The sequence below is a fragment of the Hippoglossus hippoglossus genome, chromosome 9 (genome assembly GCF_009819705.1).
Source record: "Hippoglossus hippoglossus isolate fHipHip1 chromosome 9, fHipHip1.pri, whole genome shotgun sequence".
Classification (NCBI taxonomy): Eukaryota; Metazoa; Chordata; class Actinopteri; order Pleuronectiformes; family Pleuronectidae; genus Hippoglossus; species Hippoglossus hippoglossus.
Genome location: NC_047159.1, coordinates 3406992 through 3434367, shown reverse-complemented (window position 1 = coordinate 3434367; position 27376 = coordinate 3406992). Strand labels below are relative to the sequence as shown.

Below are 27376 nucleotides of genomic sequence, written 5' to 3'. Positions count from 1 at the left end.
CGGTACACTGAGCTCCCTCTTCTGTGGACCGCAGATATTTACATACACAAAACACCTTTTATAACACAATAGAGGACAAAAACAACTGCAGAAGCATCATGTTTCCTTATCGTCCCCTCGCTGCATCTTCATATTTTTTGATGTGCTCTCGCTTACTTTCTGCACTCCAACCAAACTCCTCACATATTCACCGGAGCTGAGAGTCGTCCAGCTGGCTTTCCTGTGAGTGTTTGACTAACAAACACCAAATACTTCAGCCTGATAGCGCGGCTGGACTAATGAGTCACCATTAGTTGCTACGCAGCTCTGAAATCACATTACCCACATCCACAAGCAGCGAGGTTTTAGTTTTTGAGGAACAAAGCTAATCAGCGGTGGGAGAGTAAGTGTTTGAATGGAAATCAAATATATTCCGTTTTGATTAAGAGAGCCAAGTTAGACGACGAGAGGAAGTCACTGTTGTTTAAGTAGAAAACATCAGAGTGTCTGAAGCTGTTAAAATGATTGAAGCATAAATAAAGAGCTGAACATGTCTGTGTTATATTCACAAAGCAAATTATTGTGTTATCTTCATTGTCTTGTTTGCTAAACATTTAGTTTATACCTCCGAGGCTGAACAACCCTACACAAGATGATCTAGTTCTTAAAGAAGGTCTAAAACTATCAGCGTTACCTCAAAGCCTTTTTATTTCCTGCCTGAATTGACATTATTATTGGTGGTCGCAGGTTTCCAGCCTTATTTTTAATGTAGAGTGGCTGAAAAAAAGTCCTCCGCCCTAGAAAAATATTAAAACCTGTTAGATTCAGATGTTTATTTATTCATATTCTCTGAAGAATTAAGGGAAATGTTGAAAAAATGTTGCAATGTTAAAGTAAGTGAAAATAAAATTCCAGGATCCGCACAAAACGTTAGTAGGTTATTTTCATGCCCTGAAATCGGTTCAGTAGTTTTTGTGAATACCTGCTGACAAACTCTATTTAAACGATGAATCATTTACTTTATAAAAATGTCCACAGGCTCAGGGGACTTGTCTGTGTTTTCTTTGACCAATTATTAATGGCTACTGATCACGTTTAACCTTATTGTTCTTATTATTGTTCGTTCCTTGCAGTTTGAGCGGTGCGTCTCCTTTCCTGGGCGACAACAAGCAGGAGACGCTGGCCAACGTGTCGGCCGTCGACTACACCTTCGAGGAGGAGTTCTTCAGCAACACCAGCGCCCTGGCCAAAGACTTCATAGCCAAGCTCCTCGTCAAAGATCCCAAGTAAGTGTAATAACATGATGTTTGCTTTAACTGGTTCACCAAGGATGGAAATAATAGTTATTCTCCTATTTAAGTTCCTATTTTCATCTGTCAGTCAGGCACTTTGCATACACAGCAGCCAGTTTTCAATAGTTAGAATTCAAAAGCGAGATTATATCTGAAATACAGAGTCGAGTCTCATCCCTATTTCTGTATTTATTCTATAATAACGTAATTTAAAAACCCAATTACCAGATAATTGAAAACTGTCTCTGTCGTTTTTTCCGAAGAAAACTCTCTTGTCCACGTTAAAGAAGGAACATGACAAATAAAATAAATATGAAAAATAAAACCCAACGAATGTTATTTACAACTGAATGCCGTCTCATTACCGAGTCGCTCCAGCAGCATCTGAGTGGCTGCAGCTCCACTCGAAGTCAGTTACTCTCAGGTAATTGCTCCAGTTTCTTCAGGACAATGGAGCGAGCGTGAGGAAGCCAACACGAGTGAATAATGGGGGGGGGGATAATATCAGGCTATAGGAAGAATAATTAAAGGCGCGGACAAGTTGCTTTAAACAGACTGTGAGCAAGAGGATAGGCCGACTTTACGTACTTTTAAAAAAACATTTGGGGCCGGTGCTATGAAAGGGAACGAGACTTTGAGCTTTTTAATGGTGCAGAACTTTTACTTTTACCAAACAACTATATAACACACTAGAGGGAGGAAAAACGTCCTTTACATAATGTTCGCTGTGATATCCTGATCCTTATTGTGAAATTCCCGCTCCTGAAACGTGGACACGCATCAGGTTTTTAATGTACGTGTGTGTGACTGCAGATTATCCTCAGTCAGACACGGGTATGTGGTCAGAAAGAGGCGCAGACAGGAGGAAGTGGCGTCTCTCACTGAACCACACCAGTTTTCTGTAATGGTCAGTTTATGTCGAACATACTGAAACGTTTCCAGAACAATGACTCGTGGTTTTCATTGTTAGTTCACAGCAGTTGTGTTCGGGGATGTGGTGTCTGGACTTTCAACCACATCGGGTTTCTATCTCGGCTTTTATTGAATTGTTGAATTGTTATGTTTCTCCAAAAGTAAAGCACAAATTGGAACAGAAGTTGTTCCCCTGTTTCCTCGGAGGTTTGTCTCACTACCTTATTTACTGTGTAGTTAGAGAGAAGAACAAAAACTTTAAAAGGGAAGTAACATGTTCTAGTTTAACAAACGTCAATGCAGCAGAAAATAACAAGAATAATCAAATTTTTCAGGACAAAAGTAATGAATTTGCTAAATATTTCATAAAAACCTGTTTTCCAATAGTACTTTCATTTGTAGGAATCTTAAGAAAATTCAGAATTATACAATGTTACAGTGAAAAACAATCCTGGATCCTGTTGCACTAATAAAACCTTTTTACACATAGACAAATTACATTTTTATGCACAAAACCTTCCCACATGCATTTAATATTTCTAGAGCTGCAAAAGTGTTTTACACAAAAGGTGATTTACAACTACAACAATAAAACGTTGACCCTAATTACCCCCATTAAGTCGTTGATGATTAAAATGCTGTGTCATATCTTTTCATAGCTATAAATGAGATGTTTAACTATCAACTGCTGGAAATTTCGGAAGATACTTGACAATTGTATAATGTTTGACTTCTCTGTTTGCAGAAGGAGAATGACGATTCAGGACAGTTTCCTGCACCCCTGGATCAAGGTAGTTCTCGTAATATCTGACTGATGGGATTCATTCTTAATATTTGAAATACTGTATACAATTTTTAAAATCCTTTTCATTTCCTCAATAAATTGATTCTCCACCAGATTTATCTTAACAATAATATCTTGAAAAGCTCTTTATTGATTTATAAATTGTTGTGTTTGTGTGAAATCAGCCAAAAGATACTCTGCAAGCGCTGAGCAGGAAGGAGTCGGCTGTCAACATGGAAAAGTTCAAGAAGTTTGCAGCTCGAAGAAAATGGAAAGTAAGTTTTCTGCGATAGTGTTTCTAAAGGTTTAAGAACCTATGGACCACATTACATCATCACATCCCCGAGACACAAGTGAATTAAAATGGAGCAGAACATTTCTTGATGTTTACACCTGCCTGCCTTTTTCAGAATCACTTTAACAACACATGACATTAACTTGTTCTTGGTCTTGATATCATTTCATCTCTTTTCCAGCAATCCGTCCGACTCATCTCCTTGTGCAACCGTCTGTCCCGCTCCTTCCTGTCCAGGAGCAACATAAGTGTGGCGCGCAGTGAAGACACGCTGGTGAGACCTCACTTAACAAACAATAAAAACACCCAATCTTGCATTGTTAAAGAAAGTAAAAGAAATTATCTGGGTTCTTTCTTGGTCCATGTCCCAACTTTCCACCAAGTTTCGTGGAAATCAGCTCCACAATCTCTCTTGAGAATCTCGGGCTTCTACGTGTAATTGATCTGTTCCTCATTTCCTCCCAAGTGCCACAGGTCAGATGTTTGCAGAATTGTTGGAATTTCAGTGTGTGTGTGTGTGTGTGTGTGTGTGTGTGTGTGTGTGTGTGTGTGTGTGTGTGTGTGTGTGTGTGTGTGTGTGTGTGTGTGTGTGTGTGTGTGTGTGTGTGTGTGTGTGTCCGTGTCCGTGTCCCCTTAAAACCAGGCTGAGCTGGCAGGAATGTGCCTCCTAGGGAAGGAAAAGTCTTCATCTGTGTCCTTAGTGTCTAAAAGTTGATAGTGGCGATGTAAACACTGCAGCGTCTGTCAGAGGCTTAATCATTAACGCAGCGTTGCCAGCAGGCCAAGGCCGGGCCTGGTTCCTCAGAGGATTACACCTCGACTTCCCTGTGTCGCAGGTGAACTGGCAGGTGCACGTAGATGTGTAGGAGGTGCTGCGCCCCCTGCAGTACGCAAACACAGCTGCAGCTAGTAAGGGATGTTGACAAGTTCAAGCTTCTCAATAGATCAGGGTTTTATTGGCTGAGCAGGTTCAGGGTTAAGTGCTTTAAATAAAGACCTCACTCAGCGGTGGGCGTTTAGTGCAGCTCCTCCTCTGTAAATCAACTAAGACATTTAGTTTGTGTTCAGACTCAGAGGTTGAGAGTCTGTGATCAGGTTGTGTTTAAATATCAGGGCTTTATTTTCTACGTTGATTGATTTCATTACTTTAGGTCGACGTTGTTGCAACTAATTTTGTGTTTGTGGCTCATGAGTAACACGATTTATTAATCTGTCATGTCTGCACACAACTGGACAGGATCAGTGTTTGGTTGTTAGCAGCATTATGGAAAACTGGACTGATTTGGATGGAACTTGGTGGAAGGATGAGTTTTAATCAGGGGAAAAAAGCAGAAGCAGGAATTCTTTTCCTTTTCTTTAATACTGTGAGATGCATTTTCATTGATAATTCATGGAACCTCTTCAAAATAATATTTGGGGGACTGATATTTATGACTGTGTCAAACTCTGTGCAAATCCAACTAGGACATTTTGTACTCTCCGAGCTCTCTTCTAGTTCTTTAATATGGAAAGTTTTATCCAGGAGCAGTGATGTTAAGGATCAAATTCAGACAAAAACAGTCACTGCATCAGTCATTCAGCCTCACTTCTTACGTTGGAGGATGTTTCTTGTGGTGAAGAGGTTCTTATGTGGTCACCTGTCAGCTGCCATGTCACCAGGAGCCTGATCTAGAAATTGTTCACACCGAAGAGAAGATACCTCTCAGTCCCTGTGTCGTGAATTAGCATTTTCAGAAGGTAACGATCCCAAACTGCTGTGTTAACAGTGAGTCCCAAGCAATCAGATTCCTGCTCATACATATTTGTGTTGTGCTCGCTGCTCTCGACGGTGGTTTATTCATGGCTTCACCCAGCAGGGAGGTTATGTCGAGGAATGTAGCTGGAGTATCACGCTTGGCCGAACAAATGCCACATCGGCCTCACCTCCTCTCCCCCGCACCTCCCTGCGTTTCTTCCCCTCGTCTCTTTGTGCAGCGGAGCATCACAGCCAATTTCTGCGGCGTCCAGCTGACTCTGGCTGAAGGTTATTGGGTCACATGTCGGAGGCAGGAAAAAGAAACAGTCTTGATCTGTCTTTTAAAACTAAAATGCTGATGTGAAAGAAAGTTCTGCTGTTTCTCTGTTTAGTTTCTGTGAATTAAAGCCTGAGGAAAAGATGAAAGAGCGACTTAGGAGCCATGTGATAGAAAGAATTCACAGGATTAACGCTCACAGGATCAGATCATCCCATGAACTGCAGAAGAGTAATTGTCGTTCCCACCTGTTCAGGATGAGGAGGACTCCTTCGTGATGAAGGCCATCATCCATGCCATAAACGACGACAATGTGCCTGGTCTGCAGCATCTGCTCGGCTCTCTGAACAGTTATGACGTCAACCAGCCCAACAAGGTGAATTAACACAGACATCACACCTCATGGACCTTTTCACAGCAGCCATTTTGACACAAAATCATAGGTAAACGCCTTATAAGACTCTGTACATGAACAGAACTTTAATTACATCTATATTTACTTCCTATTTCCTGCCGAAATTGCTGCTGTTCAAAGGTTTGCCACTCTTTTATTCTTTCAACCTTTTTTTTGATTCCAAAGTGTGAAATGCTTCCTGTCAGAATAACACCTGACAGAGGGAAAGAGTGATTTTAAAAAGATAAAAGAAAAGAGTGAATGCAGGAAATTGAACGTTTATTTTTCGCACTTTGGTCCAGAATACTTTATCTGGCCTTTTCCTGTTTTATACATCAGCCAGTACTTCCACCACCATGCGGACACACAACTAACAAGAGATACTTACATTCAAAATCATTTTCTGTTAAGAGGTTTAGCTACTATTAAAATAACTTATCATCATAGTCCCTGAGAACTGACATTACAACGTGTGTGTGTTGCAGCACGGGACCCCTCCCCTCCTGATTGCCGCTGGCTGTGGCAACATTCAGATCATCGAGGTGCTGATGAGAAAAGGTGCAGAGATCCAGGCCCACGACAAGGTACATGTGTCATCAGTGTGACTCTGACAAGCAGCTGTTGACTCCATAACACACACACGGGCATTAAAGACGTCACATTTCTTTCCAAATGGACTGAACCCTGAATATATTCAGTTTAATAAAAATGTGTCACTGCAGAGCTGGAATTTATTTAATGGATGCACTCATCTGCTACTTGCATTCATTCGATCAGTCGCATTGAAATACGACTGAATGAGCTCCAAACATTGAGATTTAACGATTTTAAATGAGCAACAGAAATTGCTGGGCACTCAGTTATTGCAGATACCTTGAGTCTAGTCACTGGAATTAGCATTTCAAGGGATTTACTTCTCTCTGCATCCTTCAGAGCGGCGCCAACGCCATCTACTACGCAGCGAGACACGGCCACGTCGAGACCTTGAGATTCCTTCATGAAAAGAAATGCCCTCTGGATGTCCAAGATAAGGTGAATCAAGTGCCTCTTTTCTCTCTCTCTCTCTCTCTCTGCCTGTCTCACACACACACACACTTGTACAGAAACACAGATTCTTACTACGACTCAACACGCTGTTATCTATCGCCGATTGCTCACACACTCCTACACCGTTAAACCCCTTGAGAAGCATTACTTAGAATCTCCAAAAGGCCCAGAAACACACACACACACACAAACACTCTCAAAAGCACATTCACACACTGACACTCGCCACACTCTGCCCCTGTGGAGAAAACGAGTTACTCGGGCATTTTATCATCTTATCCGCTGTTGCTATAGAAACAAGCCTTGCTGAGAAAGAATGGGCCGCGTGAGCCTGCGTGGGTGTTTGCTTTAGATGCTGGTTTGATGTTAGCCTCGATCACAGAGCCTGCTCGGGCAGACAAAATCCCCAAAGCATTTTTCCAATCTCTTTTAATCATGGTGCTCGCTGGTGGTGTCCTCTTCTGTCTGAGGTGGGGCAGAGTCCTCCGCCAGCACAGCTAATCTGCACACCGGGCACTTTCCTGATTATTATCTACTTCCCGTCCAAGGATAATTTAAGTTTCATCTTACTTTATTACGCTATAACCCCGAATCACAAGCGGAGGTGTCTGTATGTAACTAAGTAATCGCCTTACGAGAAAAGGCAAAGCTGTAAAACCTTTCAACGCCTTTTTTTTTAAGCGAGATGAACCTTTTCCCTCTAATTAAATAAATCTATGAAGCTTTTTTTATCCCGAACATAAATCCATGAGATGTTATGCTAAGCGGTTCACTTTCCTTCCTACACGCGAACACCTTGGGCGCCGTTTCCCGTACGCAGCTCCTCAGCGAATGAACTTCTGCGCTGACTGGCAGCCACAACGTGAGGCTGATGGATCGATGTCTAGAGAGTGGGATGTCTGGGAATGCAGGACTGTAAAATATAAATGTGTTGTTTAAGTGGAAGTGTTTGGAAAGTTGCTGACTCCGAGGAATGAAGTCAAACGCTTCCTGTTACCATTTTCTCTAAGTACAAAAAACTTTTCCTTTGATATTTATTATTTCATGTGCAAAAAGCCGTTTGAATAAAAGTGCGTTTGAAATGCTGAGCAGCTAACGTCATGATCTTCTGTTTTCCCTCCTGCAGTCTGGAGAGACAGCTCTTCATGTGGCGGCTCGCTATGGCAACGTGGACGTGGTGAACTACCTGTGCAGCATCCGGGCCAACCCGGACCTGTCTGACAGGGTGAGCACCTGCGTACATTTACATACACGTGCAAAAGATATGACCTGGTTTTTAATTAGAGAGACTCTTCTCCCGACCAAAGGACGCAGGTTTTATTCTTTTGCATCCTTCGTTTCCATCTCCAGGAGCAGGAGACCCCGCTGCATTGCGCTGCCTGGCACGGGTACTCGACAGTAGCCCGGGCCCTCTGCCAGACGGGCTGCCACGTGGATGCAAAGAACCGGGAGGGCGAGAGTCCGCTGCTGACGGCGTCTGCTCGAGGCTTCGCGGACATCGTGGAGTGCCTGGTGGAGCACGGGGCCGATCTACAAGCAACTGACAAGGTGATAATCTCAGATGAAAGATTTAGATCAACATCATATACACACACGTCTAACTTTTCTAACTTCTTAGCACAACGTACAGTTGCTTCCTGCTTTGCCGTTGATGCTGTGTGAGAGAAATTCAACTTCGTATTTGGGTCAGGAGTATTTCTGCAGGGTTTTCCAGATCCTTCTGGGGATTCTCAGCACTTGTGGCTCTGCCTCAGGGTTTCCTGCCATTTGTTTATTCCCAGTATCTCTGAAGATGAAAAGAGGTTAAACTAGTGTGGATTACTCATGTGCACTGAGAAAAGAGCAAGGAAAGACAGTAAATGTGATAATAACACTGATATTAAGCTTTCAGGGAACCAAACAAGAAATCTGATTCAACAAAAACAATTCATGCCCATTTAACAGGACCAAGAGAAAAGACAAAACATTTAAAAAGAAGCTTTAGGACATTATTCACCTCCGAGGATCAGTCTGATAAATCACTTGCATCTTTGAAGCTACTGCACAGAAGTGTTGAATGTTTAGATCAACAACAATTAAGAGAGATTGATGATTTACATTGTGTGTTTGTGTGTGTCTGTGTGTGTCTGTGTCCAGGACGGCCACACCGCCCTCCACCTGGCCGTACGGAGGTGTCAGGTTGAGGTGGTCCGCTGCCTCCTCAGGCACCACTGCCCCCTGGACCAGCAGGATCGCCATGGCAACACGCCGCTGCACATCGCCTGCAAGGACGGAAACCTGCCCATCGTCATGCCGATCTGCAGCGCCAAGGCGAGCCTCGACCTCGCCAACAAGGTGAGGACGTGGTTTTCAGTTTGTCCGTCTGATATCTTAACGGACCCTTGAGGGGATTTCGGTACAAAACATTCAGTTCGACTCAAGGATGAACTGATTTAGATTTTGGAGGTCAAAGGTCAAGGTCACTGTGACTTCTAGAACAGGATATCTCCAGTCTGCCGTACCAGTTTATACCTGGACTCTAAGAGGAACTAATTCGATTTCAGCGGTCAAAGGTCACGGTGACCTCTGGAAAATACGGGTATTTAGACTCCAACTGCAGGATGGACATTCTGCTTGAGAACTGTTATAACAACACTAACATTTGATTTATCCTTGAATTAAAATGCTCCCGGTTGCACAATGAGCAGTTTTGACTCATCTCACATAAACCAAACACAGCTATTTGTTTTTTTTTACAGCCGGCGGCTTCACACTGGAAACATTACGTGATGCATTACCTTGATGAGTCAATTCTAAATTTCAGTTCCCTTTTCTGAAGGTATTTAAAAAGAGTCACAGTCACAGACTCACAGCTCAACTGTCCACATACTTTCAGACATGTCGTGTAGCTGAACAAGGGTTAATCACAGAGGGACAAATAAACAGAGAAAGCAAACCTATTACCAGGAATTAAAGGATTTTCTCCAGGAGTAAATACATTTCTGATCTGTGATCCAGTCCGATCTATATTCTATTTATTATCGACGTGTTGTGATAGCAGCTGAAATTCAGAGCTTGTGTCTTGAGCTCATCTTCAATATAATAATAACCAGAGAATGTTTTTATTCTGATAACAGCTGGAGGCTTTGGTCTTATTTTGATAAGCTCTTCCTTCACGGCAGCTCTCTCGTACCTGGTTTTATATTTCTGACTCTGCCGAGCACGACTTCCCACACGTTCCTGCCTTTGGTGTTTTCACACGCTATTTTGACACCATCCATTTTAATGTATTCTGCGGTGGGATGCTTCTCTCAGACACTGACGCTGCAGCCTTCTCCTTCTCCTTCTCTTTTTATTTTGTTCTTTTTGCATACAGAAACATTTTTTCCCCAGAGTAGCTCACAGAAGTGATGTGCATCAGAAGCAGACAACACTACCAGGGATGTTATTTATTCACTATTTCCAGTTTCTGCCTGTTTTTTTTTTTGTAAGCCTTATCTCAAGCAGCATATCACACGTTGCTGAGTCTGAGCCTGGATCTGTCAGCTGGAGACACTGGGGAGGAAAACAAGAGGCGTGGAATTTAAAATGTCTCCTGTTTTGTTTAGATTCAAACGGGATGAATGATGCCTGGTTTTTTTCAAGTTGTGACTGACTGGAATTGCTACTGCTTTCAGGGATGGGTTTTAATACTTTCCAAATCTTTACTTTTATCCTCTATGAGGGAAAAATCATTTTTGTGATGTTCGAATATGTTTAAGAGGACAATAAATAATAGCTGTGATTTGCAGGTGTCAGTATTTCAGGTCTACTATTACATTTTTGGTGAAAAATAGTGATTCATCGGTCGACCAGCTGAGAAATTATGCATTTCATGGGACTGACAGAAAAACAGCACCTTCAAATCATTGCTGTGGTGTTTTTTTTATACATTCAGCTGCTCAGTGTGGGTTTAATGTAACGCAACACAAAACATCCTGAGAAGTATTTTTACTTAACTGACAGAACAGTTCAGGATATTTGTAATAGATCTGAATGCTGTGATTGACCGTTCAGACAGAAAATGATAAATATTGATATAGGCCCATTTTTATAGCCCCAACCTAAATTATGTTAAATCTTAGTCTGACCACATCCAGCTCTTTGTGGTCGATTTCCTTTTGACATTTCTCACTTGTCTATCAACTGAAAATTCATTCTTCTTCTTCTCTTCTCTCTTCGTCCAGTACGGCCGGACGCCGCTCCACCTGGCGGCTAACAACGGCGGCCTCGAGGTCGTCCGTCATCTCTGCCTGTCCGGAGCCAACATCGACGCCGTCACAAACGTGAGTCACTGCACACTTCTCCGTTTCCCTTCACTTTACAGTGGCACGAGCTTAACACGCAGGATCACATGATTTATTATGACTAACTTATCTCAGGTTGTGTTTTTCCATCATTGCAGTAAATGCCTCTCTGCGTTCTGATTAATTAAACTGTCACTTACGTTGTAGGAGCTGGTTGCCGCTCACAGTCGAGCTGAATGCATTAGCGCGTGTCGAGGATTTGTCACCATGACAGATTGCAGCGTATGGATCTTCGATCTTCTGAGGGATGTTGCCGTGGTTCAATGAAATGGATGAATAACATACATGACATTACTTATATAACGAACATCCTGGAAACATCTCCGTCTCTCTTGACTTATTTCTATGGCGACTTGGTCATTTTCTGCTTTAGCTGCAGAGAAAGTTGATGCTCGACTCACTTCGCTGTCACACGCGCTCCATAAGCTGGATTTTTCTATAATTTATATAAAATGATAGAAAGTAGATTCAATAATGTTAGGTTGGCCTGGTTTATTTCCAGTAAGTTAGTTGGATCTAAATTCTCGTTGTTCAGGTGTGTTAAAGGAAACATCTTCTGACTGTTGAGTTGTTTTCTGCAGAGTCTAAGCAGCAGGTAAGAAGTCGAGGGCTCCAGCAGCCGCAGGCTAAGAGCCTTTTATCAAACCGCTCAGAATCGGCACGAGGAGTCAGAGACCAGCTTCAGTCATTTCATCTGGATGCGAGTGCGTTTGACCTCAGATCTGTGGGAGTCCACGAAACAATGATCTGTAAATGCTGCACAACAAAAGCTGTTCTGTTGCTGCACCTCAGCTCTGCCAGCTCATGTTTCTCCAGGACGAGTTGTAGTGATGTCGTGTACAAAAGTTTTGGCACCAGGTAAACGTCCCATTGCCTGAGAAGCATGGAGCTGGAGGTACTTTGCTTTGGGGTTGTGTGGCTACAGAAAGAGAAAAGAATGGATCCCAATAAATATCTACAAATTCTTAGAACGCAAATGTCAGAGTCAGTTCCTCTTACCAGCCTCCCAGTAAAATCTCTGGAAAATATCCAAGTGGGCATGTTGATGACATTTCTGCTGCACACCTAAAGTGACCTAAAAATTCACCATGAAACACTGGGGGGGGGGGGGGGGGGGGGGGGCTCACAGTCCCCTGACATGAACAACATCATGAAGTCTGTGGGTGGATCTGGAACCTGCCGTGTGCGCAGCCCAAAAACATGTCAGAATTTGAAGAAATCTGCCGGAAGAGTGGGTGAAAGAAAATGAAATCCAGAAGAGAGCGGGTCTGAGCTGGCGACAAAATATGTTTGCAAGCTGTGGTGCCAGATGTGTCATTTTTACATCCTCTACATAATAGCAGGAACTGATCCTTCGTTCCTTTTCTTCATTTTCTTCGTCGTAATGCTTCCTGGATTGTTCCTCATCCATTTTAAATCTCCTGAAGTTAAATTCATCTGAGCAGCTGCAGCTTCTCTGTCTCAGTTCTGCATCAAGTTGTTTTAAAATCCTTTACATCACTGTCGCCTCTGCTTCAGTGACCACGTTCTTTATTTAGATTTTTCTGTGCAGCACCAAGGTCTTTGTCTTGTTAGGCCACATTTCAGCTCTTCTTTTTTTTTTTGGCCAACTGATAAATCTGTCTGGCTCTAGTTAGATCATTTATTAAATATATGGAGAGGACATTTTATTTTACTCTCATCTGGGTTAGTAAATATGTATTTCATTGTCTTTATGTATCTGTAGATATTTTGAGATATGTGACTCACATTAAGAAATAAAACCATTTTAATGGTTCCTGCCAGATGTCCCACGCTGAGGTTTCTCTTTCTCTCCCTCCTCTGGAGCTGTTAATATTGTATGACAGCTGATGTGCTACTTGATGCATGTTTAATCTGGAAATCACACACTGAAATGTATAATTCATCGTGCGGTGACCTGCAGTTGGTGGTTTTTAGAGCAGACTGGAGGAAACGGAAAAGCTCACAGTTTAGATTTCTACGATTTGCTCAGTTCTGAGGTTTCGTAGGAAAGTGAAAGGAGAAACCTTTCGCTTGGTGGCATCTGCTACACGTCACAAATTCACAGCATTGGGATCATTCTTCTCTCTTCTACGTATAATTCATAAACCGTAAATAAAGATGAAATATCCTGTATGTGGCGCCTTTTTAAAGTTATGTGGAACCGGAGCAATCATGTTATTATATTATATTTCAGTTATATTCTCTTAAAACGAGACACCGCAGACGATCGAATGTTCATCTGGTGTTTTTTACGTGGAACTTAACACCAGCCGCTCCTCTGTCGCTGCCAAGCACCAGTAGTAATAATCGTGACGCTCCATCTGTACAGTCCCGTGAATTTGTTTGCATATTAAAATCACTCCGAGTGGTCAGTTGGAGCTGCTCTTCATTTACTTGACATTCAGCTCATCCAAACAACTCAAAGGTCGTTGTTCTTGTTGTGTTCCAATAATATGATGCGACCTTATCAGAGGAGCACTTTAGAAAGAAGGACACGCTGAAAACCAAGCGGAAAATTAAAGCTGGAACATGTACAGCGAAGGTCTCGCATGAAAAGAGTGATTTTCAAAGTGTTTTTTTAATGATTTTATTTTTCTGGATGAAACCCAGAACGAGTCGCGTCTCCTCTGCCTCAGTGGTCTGTAGAAAGGGGGAAGTGGTTTGTGGGCGTTTCAGGCTGTCGATGCCGGACAGTGACAGATGGCCGAGTCAGTGAAGGAGACGTGAAAGTTGTCGGGTCTGTGGCGTTTCTGTGTCAGTGTGTTGAGGAGGAAATGGAGAGAGTAACAAATGAGTGCGGTTGTGGAGCTGGACACAGAGAGAAGAATGATGGTGCACGGACTGAACTGAAAGACTCTGCAGCTGCAGTTAACTGTGATGCAGTGATGTGAATCAGAAACACCGGAGTGCACATTTAAACAGCTACGGGAAATGTTGAGGATTGTCTGTTTGCTGACGAGTTCTCGTGCATATATTTATCCTTCTCTTCTTTGTCCTCCCTCAGGATGGAAAGACGGCGGAGGAGTTGGCTTCTACCGATCAACATGAACACATCATTTCTTTGTTGGGGAAGCTGAAAAAGGTTAAGAAAAGGACACGCGCACACAATCTTATGTTTATTTATGATGTTTGGGTGATTTCTTCATAACTTTACTATTTAAATGGAGTCAAGGGAAAAGGCTGCGTTGTGCAAACCCAGGTTTCACAAACACTCATCTCACTTTGGTCTATTTCAGTGCAGTGAGGTGAGCAGAGACGTTTTCCAACAGGAATGTGTTAGACCATTTTTAGACTGTGGCAGCACTTGGCCTCACTCTCACAGGTAGAAGTGGATGATAAAACACTTCAACTCAATTGAAGGTACTGAAGCACGGAGCTTGAGGAACTAGAGAAGTGTTACTGTCCACACACTTAATCCACGATGACTTAAAGCACAGAGAGTGTCACTGTCTGTGCTCGAGGGCTCTTTAATAGGACCGGACTCAAACCACCGTGATCAAAGCTGAGACCCTCCTGTTACATGACATCCAGCTTCTCTACACTCTTCCCTCCAGAGGTGTACGAGCTGGAGCTGCGTGTTCCCAGTCTGAGCCAGGTCTCCTCCACCAAACCACACTGAGACCATTATCCTTTTCAACTAAAGTTAAATGTTAGCGACTTCTCCTCTGATCGTTTCTTCTCCAGAAAACCCGCTGAGATTCGGTGCAGAGCGTGAAAACACCAAAGCAGCAACTTGCGAAAACAGTCATCCTCTGCATATGCTCGGCTAATTTAAGACGCTTCACACGCCGATGCCAGATTCAAACGAACGACGCAGACTTCCCAAAGACCCCAGAGAGAAAAGAGACGGATAAGAAGAAGTCGACAAAATGTGTTTCCAAAAGGAAAAGTGTTGTTTTCTGCTCAGATGTGAATCACATGGATTGAATTTAGAAACTTTCTTTATTAACATAACCCAGGTGGGAGCGTGGAGGGTTTTCACATCCCACACAACCACACCAGCATTTGAGGTCACTCCTGATTCATGACTCATCTATTGGATCAGTTTTAAGTGTTTTACAGGTTAACAAATGTTATATGATGAATTACAGGAGGCAGAGGAGTGTTTGGAAACGACTCGTGCTCGTGTGTTTGTATCATAGAAAAACTATAAGATGAGTTTAGATCCATTGAAGTAACATGAAGAGAGTCAGCTATCTAGCATCGCTGTGGATTCTAATGGGAGTTGATGCCATGACGGTTATAAATGTGTATTTCAGTGTGATCTGAACTATCAGTGGTTTTTACTAACTTCTTGTCATCATGTGTGTTTTTATTCTTTATGTGGGGCTTCAGGACAACCACAAGCTGAGCTACATCCAGCAGCTGCGGCCCACGCAGACCCTCCAGCCCAGGATCAAGCTGAAGCTGTTCGGCCACTCCGGAGCCGGGAAGAGCTCGCTGCTGGAGTCTCTGAAATGTGGCATCCTGCGCAGCTTCTTCAGGAGGAGGAGGACGACACGCATGACCAACACGACCCGTCACCCCAACTCCCCCGTCAACTCCAAACCTTCCGGTAGGTTAACGGACAGATCTGAGGGAGCTGTGATAATCCTACACAAGTTTAATCCTCCAGATCACCTGCCAAGAACCAGAACTACCTACTCAGAATAATTCATAAGTCACGTTTAATGCACATAAACAGTGTTGATTTAATGTTTGTTCACCTTCATTCGCAACTCAAGTTCATGCAACAGTTTTCATGTTTGTCGGTTGTTCTAAAGCTGGAAAATTTGAATTTTAGTTTAAGAAAATCACATTTCAGCAGCTTTGCACCTGCATCGAGTGAAAGAAGAAACTAGTCGAACTCTAAACGGTGTATGACAAACATAAGATGCCAGAAGCCTCGATATATTTGACTTGGCCCCTTTTTCCTAATTCCTCGTCAGATGATGGCTGAAGGAATATCGGGGGTTTAGTTATTCTTTAAAGTAGAAACTTCGTTTTTTACTCCTCCTGGTCTAAGAAAAGCCTTTTTTTTCCTGTGTCGGATGTGTAAAGACTCAATGACATGTTCAGTGTAGTGTGAGAAAAACACAAACGCATCAATCTTTCTCTGTATTTGCTCTCATCTACACACACACAGCGCTCAGAGCCATTACCTCTCAGACAGACCTGATGCTCATTCATGTGTATACAGTTACCGATCCCATCTTCTTTACTATGTGCAAACCAGTGGCCCGAGTCCTTCAATGCACAGGAAGCTGCTTCGCTTCTGCCTGAATTCAGTAACTGTCTCTGTTGACTCTGTTACAACTGAGGGGATGTTGACACAGGGAAACACAAAGAGACCGAGAGGGAATGAAAAGCATCGTCATGTCCGTCTGTTTAGTTTTTAGATTTCTATTCAAGCAGATTCCATACAGGCATCAATCTTCAACTTTTATGAGCCTGTTGAATGCGGCGCGTTGAAAACATATTTATACTCATTGAAAGTATATCTATGATGCTTTTAGGCACATAACTGAAAGTATTCTGCTCTGTGTGATGTTTTCTGCCAGAGGCTGGATCTCCCTTTATCCTTTTACTTAACTAATCTGTCAAAAAACAGAAGACGTCACAGTCTTTGTATGTAGTGATGGATTAGATCATAAATAAACTCAAACTGTATCCACCCGATTCAGTCACAATAAGGCAGGATGAACATAAACGAAGCTGCTGCAGACCTGTGGTTCAACACCACAAAAAACCAACTGGTAGGTGTGGTCCCTCAGTGTTGAGAACATCTGGATGTCGAGTTGCTGAGTGGATTTATCTGCTTTAGAACAGCACCACCTTGTGTCAGCAAGTGTGAGAAATAAGTCTGGATACACATCTGTTTACCTGATTGATTATTTAAAATACTTTTTTGTACTGAACCGGAATATTACAACAAATATTTCAAGAAACGATAAATCTTTACACCACAGATGTTTACAATAATAATGATATATTCATAATAGCATTTATTTTCACAGGACATTAACTCACAATTTCAAAACATCCATAAAATCAAGTGAAATAATCACAGTAACTTTCAAATTAACCAATGTACAAATACTTAAATACTTTAATGACTTTAACAAGTTCCATCTACTCTGTTTTCCTCTGTGCTTCAGTGTCGGTGAGTATTTCCAACTTGTACCCGGGCTGTGAGAATGTGAGCGTGCGGAGTCGCAGCATGATGTTTGAGCCCAGTCTCACCAAAGGCGTCCTGGAGGTCTTCTCCCCCGTCCACAGCGCCCTGTCCACCGCCGACGACCAGGCCACGAAGGCCATCGACATCCAGCACGCCAACATCCACGGTGAGAACCGGAGGCAGCTACGTTTAACCAGAACTGGAACGGAACACAGGAAATACTTAGACTGCACTTCTTTCCCTCTCTGCAGGTGTGGGGGATTTCAGCGTGTGGGAGTTTTCGGGGAACCCCGTCTATTACTGCTCCTATGACTACTTCGCCGCCAACGACGTCACGGCGATCCACTTGGTCCTGTTCAGCCTGGAGGAGCCGTACGAGACTCAGCTGAGCCACATCACCTACTGGCTGAACCTGCTGAAGGCTCTCACGCTGCCCCAGGACAACATCGGTGAGCACCGCTTCCTCAACCACAGCTGTATTAACACGGCAGGACCTGAAAAGATCTGGATTCAGTTTCCTCAAAAAGGCTTAAACAGTCTTCCATTTCATTTATTAAAGTATTCAACATGTCTGCTTCTAAAAAACTAATTTATTTCAACATTATACATCTGTAAACATTTATAAACTAAGTACTCTAACGATGGATTAATTGTTATAAACACCCAGGATGTAATTTATTCACTAAGTAAAGAATTGCAGCCTTATTGTCCATGATAGTGAAATTATGATGAAATGGTGTTAAACTAATAAAAATAAATGTTCTGTCCTGAATTTAATTAATTAAACTGCTGCAGAAACACGATTCGTAGTAAATCCACTCAGATATTTAAAGTTATTGACCAGATTTCAGCACTTAAGAAGAGACTGTCTTAATTGTATTAGTGCAATTTAGCTCCTTAATCCTTAATGAGGAAGATGCATGACTGTGACAGATGCTTTCACCAGATCACCATGATTTCACCAGACAACATGTACGAGGTCATTGTAAAGTGACTTGCATTATAAATCCTCTGTTCTCTGTTCTCTCCAGCTTTCGGGGGTCGGATCCCGCAGCCTCTCATGGTCGTGCTGGTGGCCACGCACGCCGACCTCGCTGACGTCCCCAGAGCGTTTTCTGGAGACTTCAGCTACGACAAGGAGAGAGCTCTGCTCAAGGAAGTCCGGAACAGGTTGGGAGTCAAACCTCAGCACGACGAGGCGGGGGAGGGGGGGGTGGGGGGATTGTTGTTGTTGGATCATTTTATTTACCAGATGAAACCTCCCTCAATGCCGTAATAAATTATAGCTCCAAACAGCTTGTAAAGACTAAAGTACCCATGAGCCTCAGCAACTTTTCAGCAAAACACCACAACCTTTTACGTGCAACTAAAATAATAATAATAAGAGTCCCATGTAGCTCCAGTGTTTCTGTTACGTCTCAATGTACAAGTGATGGTCCTTCAGATTATCTCATTAATCCTGTGAGGAGGTGTCACTTTCTAATAATGTCTTGTTTTATTTCAGATTTGGGAACGACATGGAGTTCAGTGACAAGTTGTTTGTGATGGATGCTGGAGCCTCAAACTCCAAAGAGATAAAGCTGCTGAGGAGCCACTTACAGGAGCTTCGCACCAACATCATATCGGTGAGCACTGCCGCTTCCTCGTCTGCTTCCTCTGTTTCCTCTGCTTCCTTTATTTCCTCCTCTGTTTCCTCTCCTTCCTCGTCTGCCTCCTCTGTTTCCTCTCCTTCCTCGTCTGCCTCCTCTGTTTCCTTTATTTCCTCTCCTACCTCGTCTGCCTCCTCTGCTTCCTCTGTTTCTTCTGTTTCTTCTCCTTCCTCGTCTGCCTCCTCTGTTTCCTCTCCTTCCTCTGTTTCCTTTGCTTCCTCTCCTTCCTTGTCTGCCTCCTCTGTTTCCTCTGCTTCCTCTGTTTCTTCTCCTTCCTCGTCTGCCTCCTGTTTCCTCTCCTTCCTCTGTTTCCTTTGCTTCCTCTCCTTCCTCGTCTGCCTCCTCTGTTTCCTCTCCTTCCTCTGTTTCCTTTGCTTCCTCTCCTTCCTTGTCTGCCTCCTCTGTTTCCTCTGCTTCCTCTGTTTCTTCTCCTTCCTCGTCTGCCTCCTCTGTTTCCTCTCCTTCCTCTGTTTCCTCTGCTTCCTCTCCTTCCTCGTCTGCTTCCTCTGTTTCCTCTCCTTCCTCGTCTGCCTCCTCTTCCGCCTCTGTTTCTTCTCCTTCCTCTGTTTCCTCTTCTGCCTCCTCTGCTCCTCCCTGTGTCTTTTCACTTTTATCTAATCTCCCTGAAAGAACACAAGCAGATCATAGACGTAATTGATCAATATCTGAAAGTAAAAATATTTGTTGAACTTGGTTTAACATTCTATCAGATGACAGATAAATGTAACGTGTTGTGACTTGTCGTTGCAGACGTGCAGTCCCATGACGCTGCTGTCGGAGCGTCTGCTGACCACGCTGCCGTCCTGGAGGAAGCTGAGTGGCCCCAACCAGCTGACGTCGTGGCAGCAGTTTGTCAGCGACGTCCAGGAGCACATCAACCCTCTGGTCAGCCAGGATCACCTCCGCACACTGGCCCTGCAGCTTCACAGCATGGGAGAGGTGTGTGTGTTTTTAATCAGCAGCTGGCTGTCACTTCACCAGACTAACACCAGGGGGCACTGTGCTTTCATAAATGAATAAAACCAAGTATGTTTTTCATCTATAAAGAAAAAAACTCCACAGCTGGAAGATGTTGTCTCTGTTTATTCACCAGAGTGACTCAGCTCAGGAGGGAACATTTGGAAACTGACTGAAAAGTGTTTTTTATTTATTTCCTGTTAGTTTGATCTCACTCTCTCACCATCTCTCCTCTTTTATTTGCTCCCTCCTTCCACAGATCAACATCATGCAGAGTGAGACGGTGCAGGACGTCGTTCTGCTGGAGCCTCGCTGGCTCTGCAGCAATGTCCTCGGCAAGCTGCTCTCCGTGGAGACGCCCAAGGCCATCCACCACTACAGGGGGCGCTACAGGCTGGAGGAGGTGCAGGCTCTGGCCCCCGAAAGTGACGTGGACGAGCTGCTGCAGATTCTGGACGCCATGGATGTCTGCGCCCGTGACGCCACCAACCCCTCCATGGTGGATGTTCCTGCCCTCATCAAGACAAACGGCCTCAACCGCTCCTGGACCGAAGAGGAGGAAGAAGAGTCTCTGCTCTACGGCGGCGTGCGGCTCGTCCCTGCTGAGCACCTCACGCCCTTCCCCTGTGGCCTGTTTCACAAACTGCAGGTCAACCTGTGTCGCTGGAGCCACCAGCAGAAGCCAGAGGAGGAGGGCATGGAGGACATCGCCGGAGACATTCATCTCTGGACCAACGGGGCCAAGGTGAGTCAGGGGACAGTGGAGGCCATGATTCTGCTGGTCAACCACGGGCAGGGGCTGGAGATCCAGGTGCGTGGACACGACTCCGAGCGGGCCAAGTGCTACACCCTGTTGGACACCATCTGCAGCATCACAGAGAACCTACTGGCCTCCACGCTGCCGGGACTGCTCACCGCCAAATACTACCTGAGTCCTCAGCAGCTGCGGGAACACCACGCCCCCATCATGGTCTACCAACCCAAAGATTTCTTCCGGGCACAAGTCCAGCGGGAAAATTCTCTCACCAACACGATGGGAGGCTACCGGGAGAGCTTCAGCAGCATTCTGGTGTTCGGTTGTGCTGAGGTTTACCAGCAGGGGATTCTGGGAACAGACATCCACATATCAGACGTCCCCCTGCTGGCTCGCAGGAAGCTCTGCCGCATGCTGGACCCTCCGGACGCGCTGGGGAAAGACTGGTGCCTGCTCGCCATGAACCTGGGCCTCACAGACCTGGTGGCCAAACACAGCAACGGGACTCCAAATGGCACCCCCGAGCTGGACCCCGACTCCCAGCAGGCCGTGCTGCAGCCCAGCCCGACGGCGGCGCTGCTGCAGGAGTGGAGCGGGCGAGCGGACAGCACGGTCGGCGTGCTGATGGCCAAGCTGAGGGAGCTTGGCCGTCGAGACGCCGCCGACTTCCTGCTCAAAGCTTCTCCCGTCTTCAGGGTCAACATGGAGGCGGTGGGTGGAGCCGTCAACGGCTACCCCCCCACCTGCAACGGAGGCATGTCGTACAACTCCATCAGCTCCGTCGTGTCCCGCTGAACTGATCAGGGTCGACTCTCTGTCCTCGCCAGACGAGACGGTTTGTCCCATGAGACTTTTCTCCCTGAACAGACTCCTGTGGGTGTGTGTCTGTGTGTGTGTGCGTGCGTGTGTGTGTGTGTGAAAATAAACAAGTGCAATCGTTACCCGAGTCGAGCAGCTCGCTCTTCAATCACTCCCATTACGTCGGAGCCAGATGTTGTGTTTGTGCTCTCCACATCTGTACAGCCGAACTCTCCTTCCACTTTGAATGTTGTGAAAACTGAACGTCCTGAGCTCCAAAGAGGAATCTGTGCTTTTATTCTGTTCTTATTCTTGTCGTGCTGCTTTTTAAAATCCCTCCTCCTCCTCTCTCCTCTACAGTCGGAAAGTTCAAATCTCACAACATCCCCATAACAGACAGGAAAAGATGGCGGTCTCATGTTCTGACCTTTCTCTCACGTTCAGGACTTTATGAAATCAGTGTAGACTCGGAGGCTGTCGTCTGTCCTCCCCCGAGCCTTCACCTCACTCCTGTTCCACCGCTGTAACACTCGGCCGCTCGGCTCAGAGTTTAATACATGAACAGCATTTCAGCGAGTGCCTTTGTGGCCTTCTACCTCCCTAAAGAGCACAAAGTCGTCCCAACAGTGGTTCTGTCCAAACATTCGAACAACTGTGCCTTGTTGACACTGATCGAAACTCGACTTCGAGAGAAAAAAAGGAAAAAAGCTTGTCTCGTTTTACAAAGTTCTGAAATTTGAATTTCACAAACGCGACTGAAATCGGATCCTCGTTTCTGCCGAGTTCTGTTTGATGACTTTAATGTTGTCGAGTCGCCGGGAGATGTTTGATCTCAGATTGAATTCAGTGTGGAGTTGATGTGACGCTGTGAGTCAAAGGGAAACTGGTGTGTTGTTGGGTTTTTACAGCCCTGCGTATTTCTCTAAGTATTATCCATCCAACAACAAAATACTATGTTCTGGATTCATTTGGTAACGTTTAATCTCATAGGTTTGTTGAAAGATTCCTGGAAAGAAAATTACAGGAACAGAAAGTGTCTATAACTGTTTGATTTAGTCTGAGCGGTTTATTGTTGAATTTCCATGAAAGTAATTTGCTCCAGTGAAACGAACTTTTGTGAAACCAAAGCTCTGCACTGAGGAATAGAAGAAAGTTGTGTTACAGTTCCTCTTCATCACTTAAGAGACAGTTTAATTTCTGGTCTTGGTCACAACTTTCTTCTCTCTCAGACTCGACTGACGTTTTCCTGACGACAGGTTTTAATTTCCAGAGATTCAATTTGAGCTCTAACACTTTAAAACTCTGTGTAGTGATTGAACACGTCCACGTTTTCCAGGAATCTTTATCATAGTTAAACAGCTGCGTATGTAAGAAACTATGGGACCTGTAAATGAAAGTGTTTCTCTGCTGTTCAGCCTCACACAAAGGGAACTGGAGCCATGTTTTTCCTCAGCCACTGAAGACTCGATCCTTCAGTCAGAGTCTCGAGTCACGCGTGCTTACTGAGCGTTAATGTGGCCGACAGCAGGAAGCGCAGCACTGATGCTGTTCAGCTTCAGGCTCCAACTCAAAACTGAAGTAAACAACCCGAAGAGGTGAAATTTTGTAATTTGGTCGATTTCTAAACTTTTGTACCGAGCAAACAGCAACAAGTTTTCTACACGTGTGACGGACGTCAACAGTCTCAGAGTCGGAGTCAGTTTCACCGACTCCGCTTGTGTCCGAGCGTCGGTGTCACTTTCACTCGGCTTCACGTTTTCTTTCACTTCTAATGACACAAAGCTGCAGCTCAGCGAAATCATTGAATATAAACAAAGCTGAATTAAAAAGGCCGAAGGCTGCAGATGATAGAAAAACATGTTCACCTTGTGGAAGCTGGTGTTTTATAATGTTTGTTTGAACGAACCTGGACCAGGAAAAATGCTCTTTTGTGTTTTAATGTCGGGGAAAAGACCGTTTCATTCTCATAACGTTGGTGTAAAGAACCTTTTTCTAGACGCTGTGTCACAGTCTGGTAGAAAACCAGCGGCTCTGTGCAGTATTTCCTGTTTGACTGTCTTTTCTTCCTCCATCTGCTCAGAGATGAGACTTTACAGACGATTTCCAATCCTCTCTCTCACTCTCTGTCTCAGCTTGAACTTGCCAATCGACACAGCGAACCTCGAGCTGTGGTGTAAATACTCGAGTGTCCTTCACTTCATCCTCTCGTTTGTTAGTTCAGCTCCTTCAGCTTCGCCCCAATACGTCAATTACAACGAGGCTAAATGAATGTATGACACATTTTTCCTAAAAAAAACGATAGAACTCCTGCTTGTGTATAAAAACATGACGAAGTGAAATGTCCCAAACTGCTCGTGAACATTGTTTTATTTTTTCTTGTTTTACTGAAGTTGCCAACGTCGTGTGCCTGAAAAACACACTTCTTCATTCCTCTGTTGTTGCCTTGTAAACACGAAGAGGTGATGTCTGAGAAAGGGAAGTGAACATGAAGTTTCTCCTTCCAGAAAAAATCTGTGCTAAGAGCTGAGAATCACCTCCATATTGTCACGTTTGTTTTTTTCCACATGGTTCCGGCTGCGAGTGCAACTGGAACAAAGGTTTTCTGAAAAAACACGGTTCTGCGAGTTTCTGTTGAACGAGGAAACTGGACTGGACGCTCGGTCTGATCGCCACATTGCACAAGTCTTATTGTCGCTATTTATGTTACGTTCTTTAAGCATGTCTTGGAATGCCATGTTCTTAGTACTTCTGACACTTTATAGTGTGATACATTTTATAATAAATTCTTTACCTAATATCAACGTCTCTGTCCTTCCTGAAGAGAAACACCTGTGTGCAGATCATGTTTAACTTTTGATTTTCATTTAAAAAAGGTAACAAGACCCTCACGAGGAGGTTGAGAAGACTTTTTAATATTTTATAATCCTGTATTAATCCCATAACAGGGAAATTTGCGGAGTTACAACAGCTCAGGTGATGCAAAATAAGAGCATCGGTAAAAAAAAGTGATAAATATGTATAAACATGAAGTATAAACATATGGAAAATGGGAATAAAATTGGTCGATATAAATCTAAGGAAATATTTTATATATAGTGTGTAAACAGGAGTGTAAGTACTTGTGTAGGATTGCACATAATAAAATATTGAAATTCCCAGGACACAAACAAATGAATGAAACTGCACCTGAGTGAATTATTGGTGCAATAATCAGAATTTGGATCAGAAGAAGGTTCCTGACTTGTTTTCTTGTGACTTTTTGAATGAGCAAGAGGTTTAAAACAAAGGGAAGAGAAATGACTGGTTGAACTGGTTTAACTGGTTTAACTTGCAACTGATAATTACCAAGTAGAAGTTAATTGTTTTTAAAGAGTAAGAAACAACTGATGCACATAAGACTGACGAGGATTTACAAGTTATTACTTATTTTACTCTTATAGAAAATGAACTCTAACAGCACTTAAAGAAAAAAATCACTTTATATAAACTTCTGCATCATGTCATTGTCTCTTTCTTGATTTCAAATATATATCTGAAGCTTCCTGATGTAGAATCAATAAAAGGCCTCTTCATCATATTATCAAGACTTTTTAGATTGTGTATTTTAATTGGAAGTAAAAATGTGGATGTTTCTTATTAGTGTGAATATAAAGTGACTTGGAAACCTTCTTCCTGAATTTACTTTAATTAACTTAAGAAAAGATTAGAGAGTATTTAAGCACCAGGTTAAAGGACGACCTCACTTGTTGCAGCGACTCAGTGAGTTTCTGATTCTGTGGTTCACTGGTTCCTCTGCTGAATTCCAGGCTGTGTTATTTACACTTCTCTGGCTTCATTGTGGGGCCTGAGCTGCAGCAACACACACACACACACACACTCAGTCACACACTCAGTCACACTCACACTCACACTCACATGACTGCTGCTGAAGGACTCTGGGTTTGTCTCAACTCGTCCCAGCTGCTGACGCTGTCGACTGTCATTCAAAATATTTGTTCAGTCAGGTGGAACTCACTGCTGCCAATATTAGAGACGTGGACCGCAGAGGCTTTGTGATCAACATGCCCTTCAAGAACTTCTGCTTCACGGCCGAGTCAGAGTCAAATTCAGACGCCGTGAATCTGAATTTGTCTTGTTTGTCTTTTACAGAAAAGCAACAGCAGAGAAATGACACATTAAGTGTTTATTATCTATAATCAGTGTACATGTTTAATATCACACACAATAATGTAGTTTTAATATATTTAACTTTTAAACCGTCATTCAATCCAACACCTTCAATGTCTTTATTATGTTCCACTTTGCGACGTCGTTTATTTTAGTTTAATTTGATTTAACTAAGTTCTGAAACCTGCAGGTTTGTTTTTCCTATGAATAATCTACAGAAAATCAATATTATTATTAATATGTTATTATACTAACTGTCCTTTAACATGATTTATCACGTAATTACAAAATAGTAAAGCCACTCACGTTGACGTCTCACTTCTGATTCAGAGTTTGTAATTTCAGGAACATACATCAAATAAAAACAAAATGAAAGCAACTAACGGGAACTACTTCAGGCTGTTTGATGCTTTGATGCTTTGATGCTCTTCCTGTTGTGAACGGTTCATTTAGCAGTTCTGCAGCTTTCAGTCACATCACGTGATCTTCATGAGCTTTGTTCAGTTGTCATGTGTAGAAATTGTTCTTTACTACTACTACCTCATTCACTTAATTTCTCATTTTTATCTCACTTACTACTACCACCACTTATACTTACACCTGCACTTTATATACACTTATCATATCTACACTACCTACCTCTATTGCTGCTAGTCTTGTATCAATACTGTTCATATTCCATATCTATTTCTTACTGTACATATCTTATTTATTTACATATTCCACTTTACATATGCACATACTTTGCACTTTTACTGCTTTTTTTTGCACTTCTGGTTAGATGCTAAACTGCATTTCGTTGTCTCAGTACTTGTACTCTGTGCAATGACAATAAAGTTTAATCTAATCTAATCTAAAAATTACTACTTTCTGGTTTTCACCTGAGTTTCATCTTGGTCCTGGAATCAGCAGCTGAGAAAACCAATGAGCCTCATTCACCAACATCTGCTTCAGTTTTTGTTCTCTAATTTGTTCTCACGCAGAATTGTCTGCACACGTGTTCGTACTTTGATGAAAACCATTGTCTCTGTTGAAAGGTCGAAGCCCTGACACACACGCAGAAGTCACAGAAACTGAAAAGAGGAATTAAGAAGTAAAATGACTCAACAGAAAAGATGGTGATTCACTGCACTCAAACTGTAAAAAAAAAACTGATCTATGTTGTAATGTGTCTAAACAGTGAATAACCACATACCAGCTGAATATTATAGATAATAAAATAATATGTTGATTTAAATCTCATCCTACTTGACACAAGCTTCTCAGTCGTCACGTGCTCGTCAGTGTTTGTTGATTCTCTTCTTACATAACAACAAATCCCAGATAAGAAAACGCTGCTGAACGTCAGAGTTGGAGGTTTTAAGAAGAGTTTTCTGGGATTGAGCCTCATTCTCACTAAAGTCTTCTGGTTGCTGTTGTGGAGCTTCTGTGAACTTCATCGTGGGAAATGTCCCAAAATGTTGTTGTTGTTGTTTGACGGCAGCAAAAGATCAATGATGTAGAGAAACAGCGTGAGGACAAAAGAAGAAGACGTTGGTACGGTCCCTGATGAAGACGTGTCCATCAGCTCTGTTCTAACCTCTGTGACTGACGGTGGGAGAATCAGTTCAGATGTTGTGTCTGTGCAGCGTCTTCTTCTTCTGAGGAATGTTGACTCCACATGGTTCTCAACATGTAACACAGGAGCGTCACAAGTTATAGTAAAACAAAACCTTAACGATAACGTTCAATAGAGATAAACTGCAGCAGGATGTTGTTACATGTTGATGATACCATGACATATATCGGTATTTCTTTCTGGGAAATTACAAATATATACAACATTGATTAGAAGAAACAGTTTGTAACATA

General features: G+C 43.2%; 1 protein-coding gene across 2 annotated transcripts in view; it reads left to right on the top strand.

Moving 5' to 3' along the window:
• dapk1 (death-associated protein kinase 1) overlaps positions 1-21871 on the top strand; it is a 57865-nt gene extending 35994 nt beyond the window's left edge. For both annotated transcript variants that reach the window (XM_034596188.1, XM_034596190.1), the window contains exons 8-26: positions 1113-1265; positions 2929-2974; positions 3153-3242; positions 3444-3536; positions 5531-5650; positions 6154-6252; positions 6602-6700; positions 7842-7940; positions 8066-8263; positions 8852-9049; positions 10921-11019; positions 14048-14125; positions 15379-15598; positions 17181-17366; positions 17452-17649; positions 18232-18370; positions 18705-18825; positions 19600-19788; positions 20066-21871. In XM_034596188.1, the coding sequence (XP_034452079.1) occupies positions 1113-1265; positions 2929-2974; positions 3153-3242; positions 3444-3536; positions 5531-5650; positions 6154-6252; positions 6602-6700; positions 7842-7940; positions 8066-8263; positions 8852-9049; positions 10921-11019; positions 14048-14125; positions 15379-15598; positions 17181-17366; positions 17452-17649; positions 18232-18370; positions 18705-18825; positions 19600-19788; positions 20066-21355 (3715 nt within the window). In that variant the 3' untranslated portion in view covers positions 21356-21871. The remainder of the gene's footprint in view (positions 1-1112; positions 1266-2928; positions 2975-3152; positions 3243-3443; positions 3537-5530; positions 5651-6153; positions 6253-6601; positions 6701-7841; positions 7941-8065; positions 8264-8851; positions 9050-10920; positions 11020-14047; positions 14126-15378; positions 15599-17180; positions 17367-17451; positions 17650-18231; positions 18371-18704; positions 18826-19599; positions 19789-20065) is intronic.
• Positions 21872-27376: the final 5505 nt, after the last annotated feature.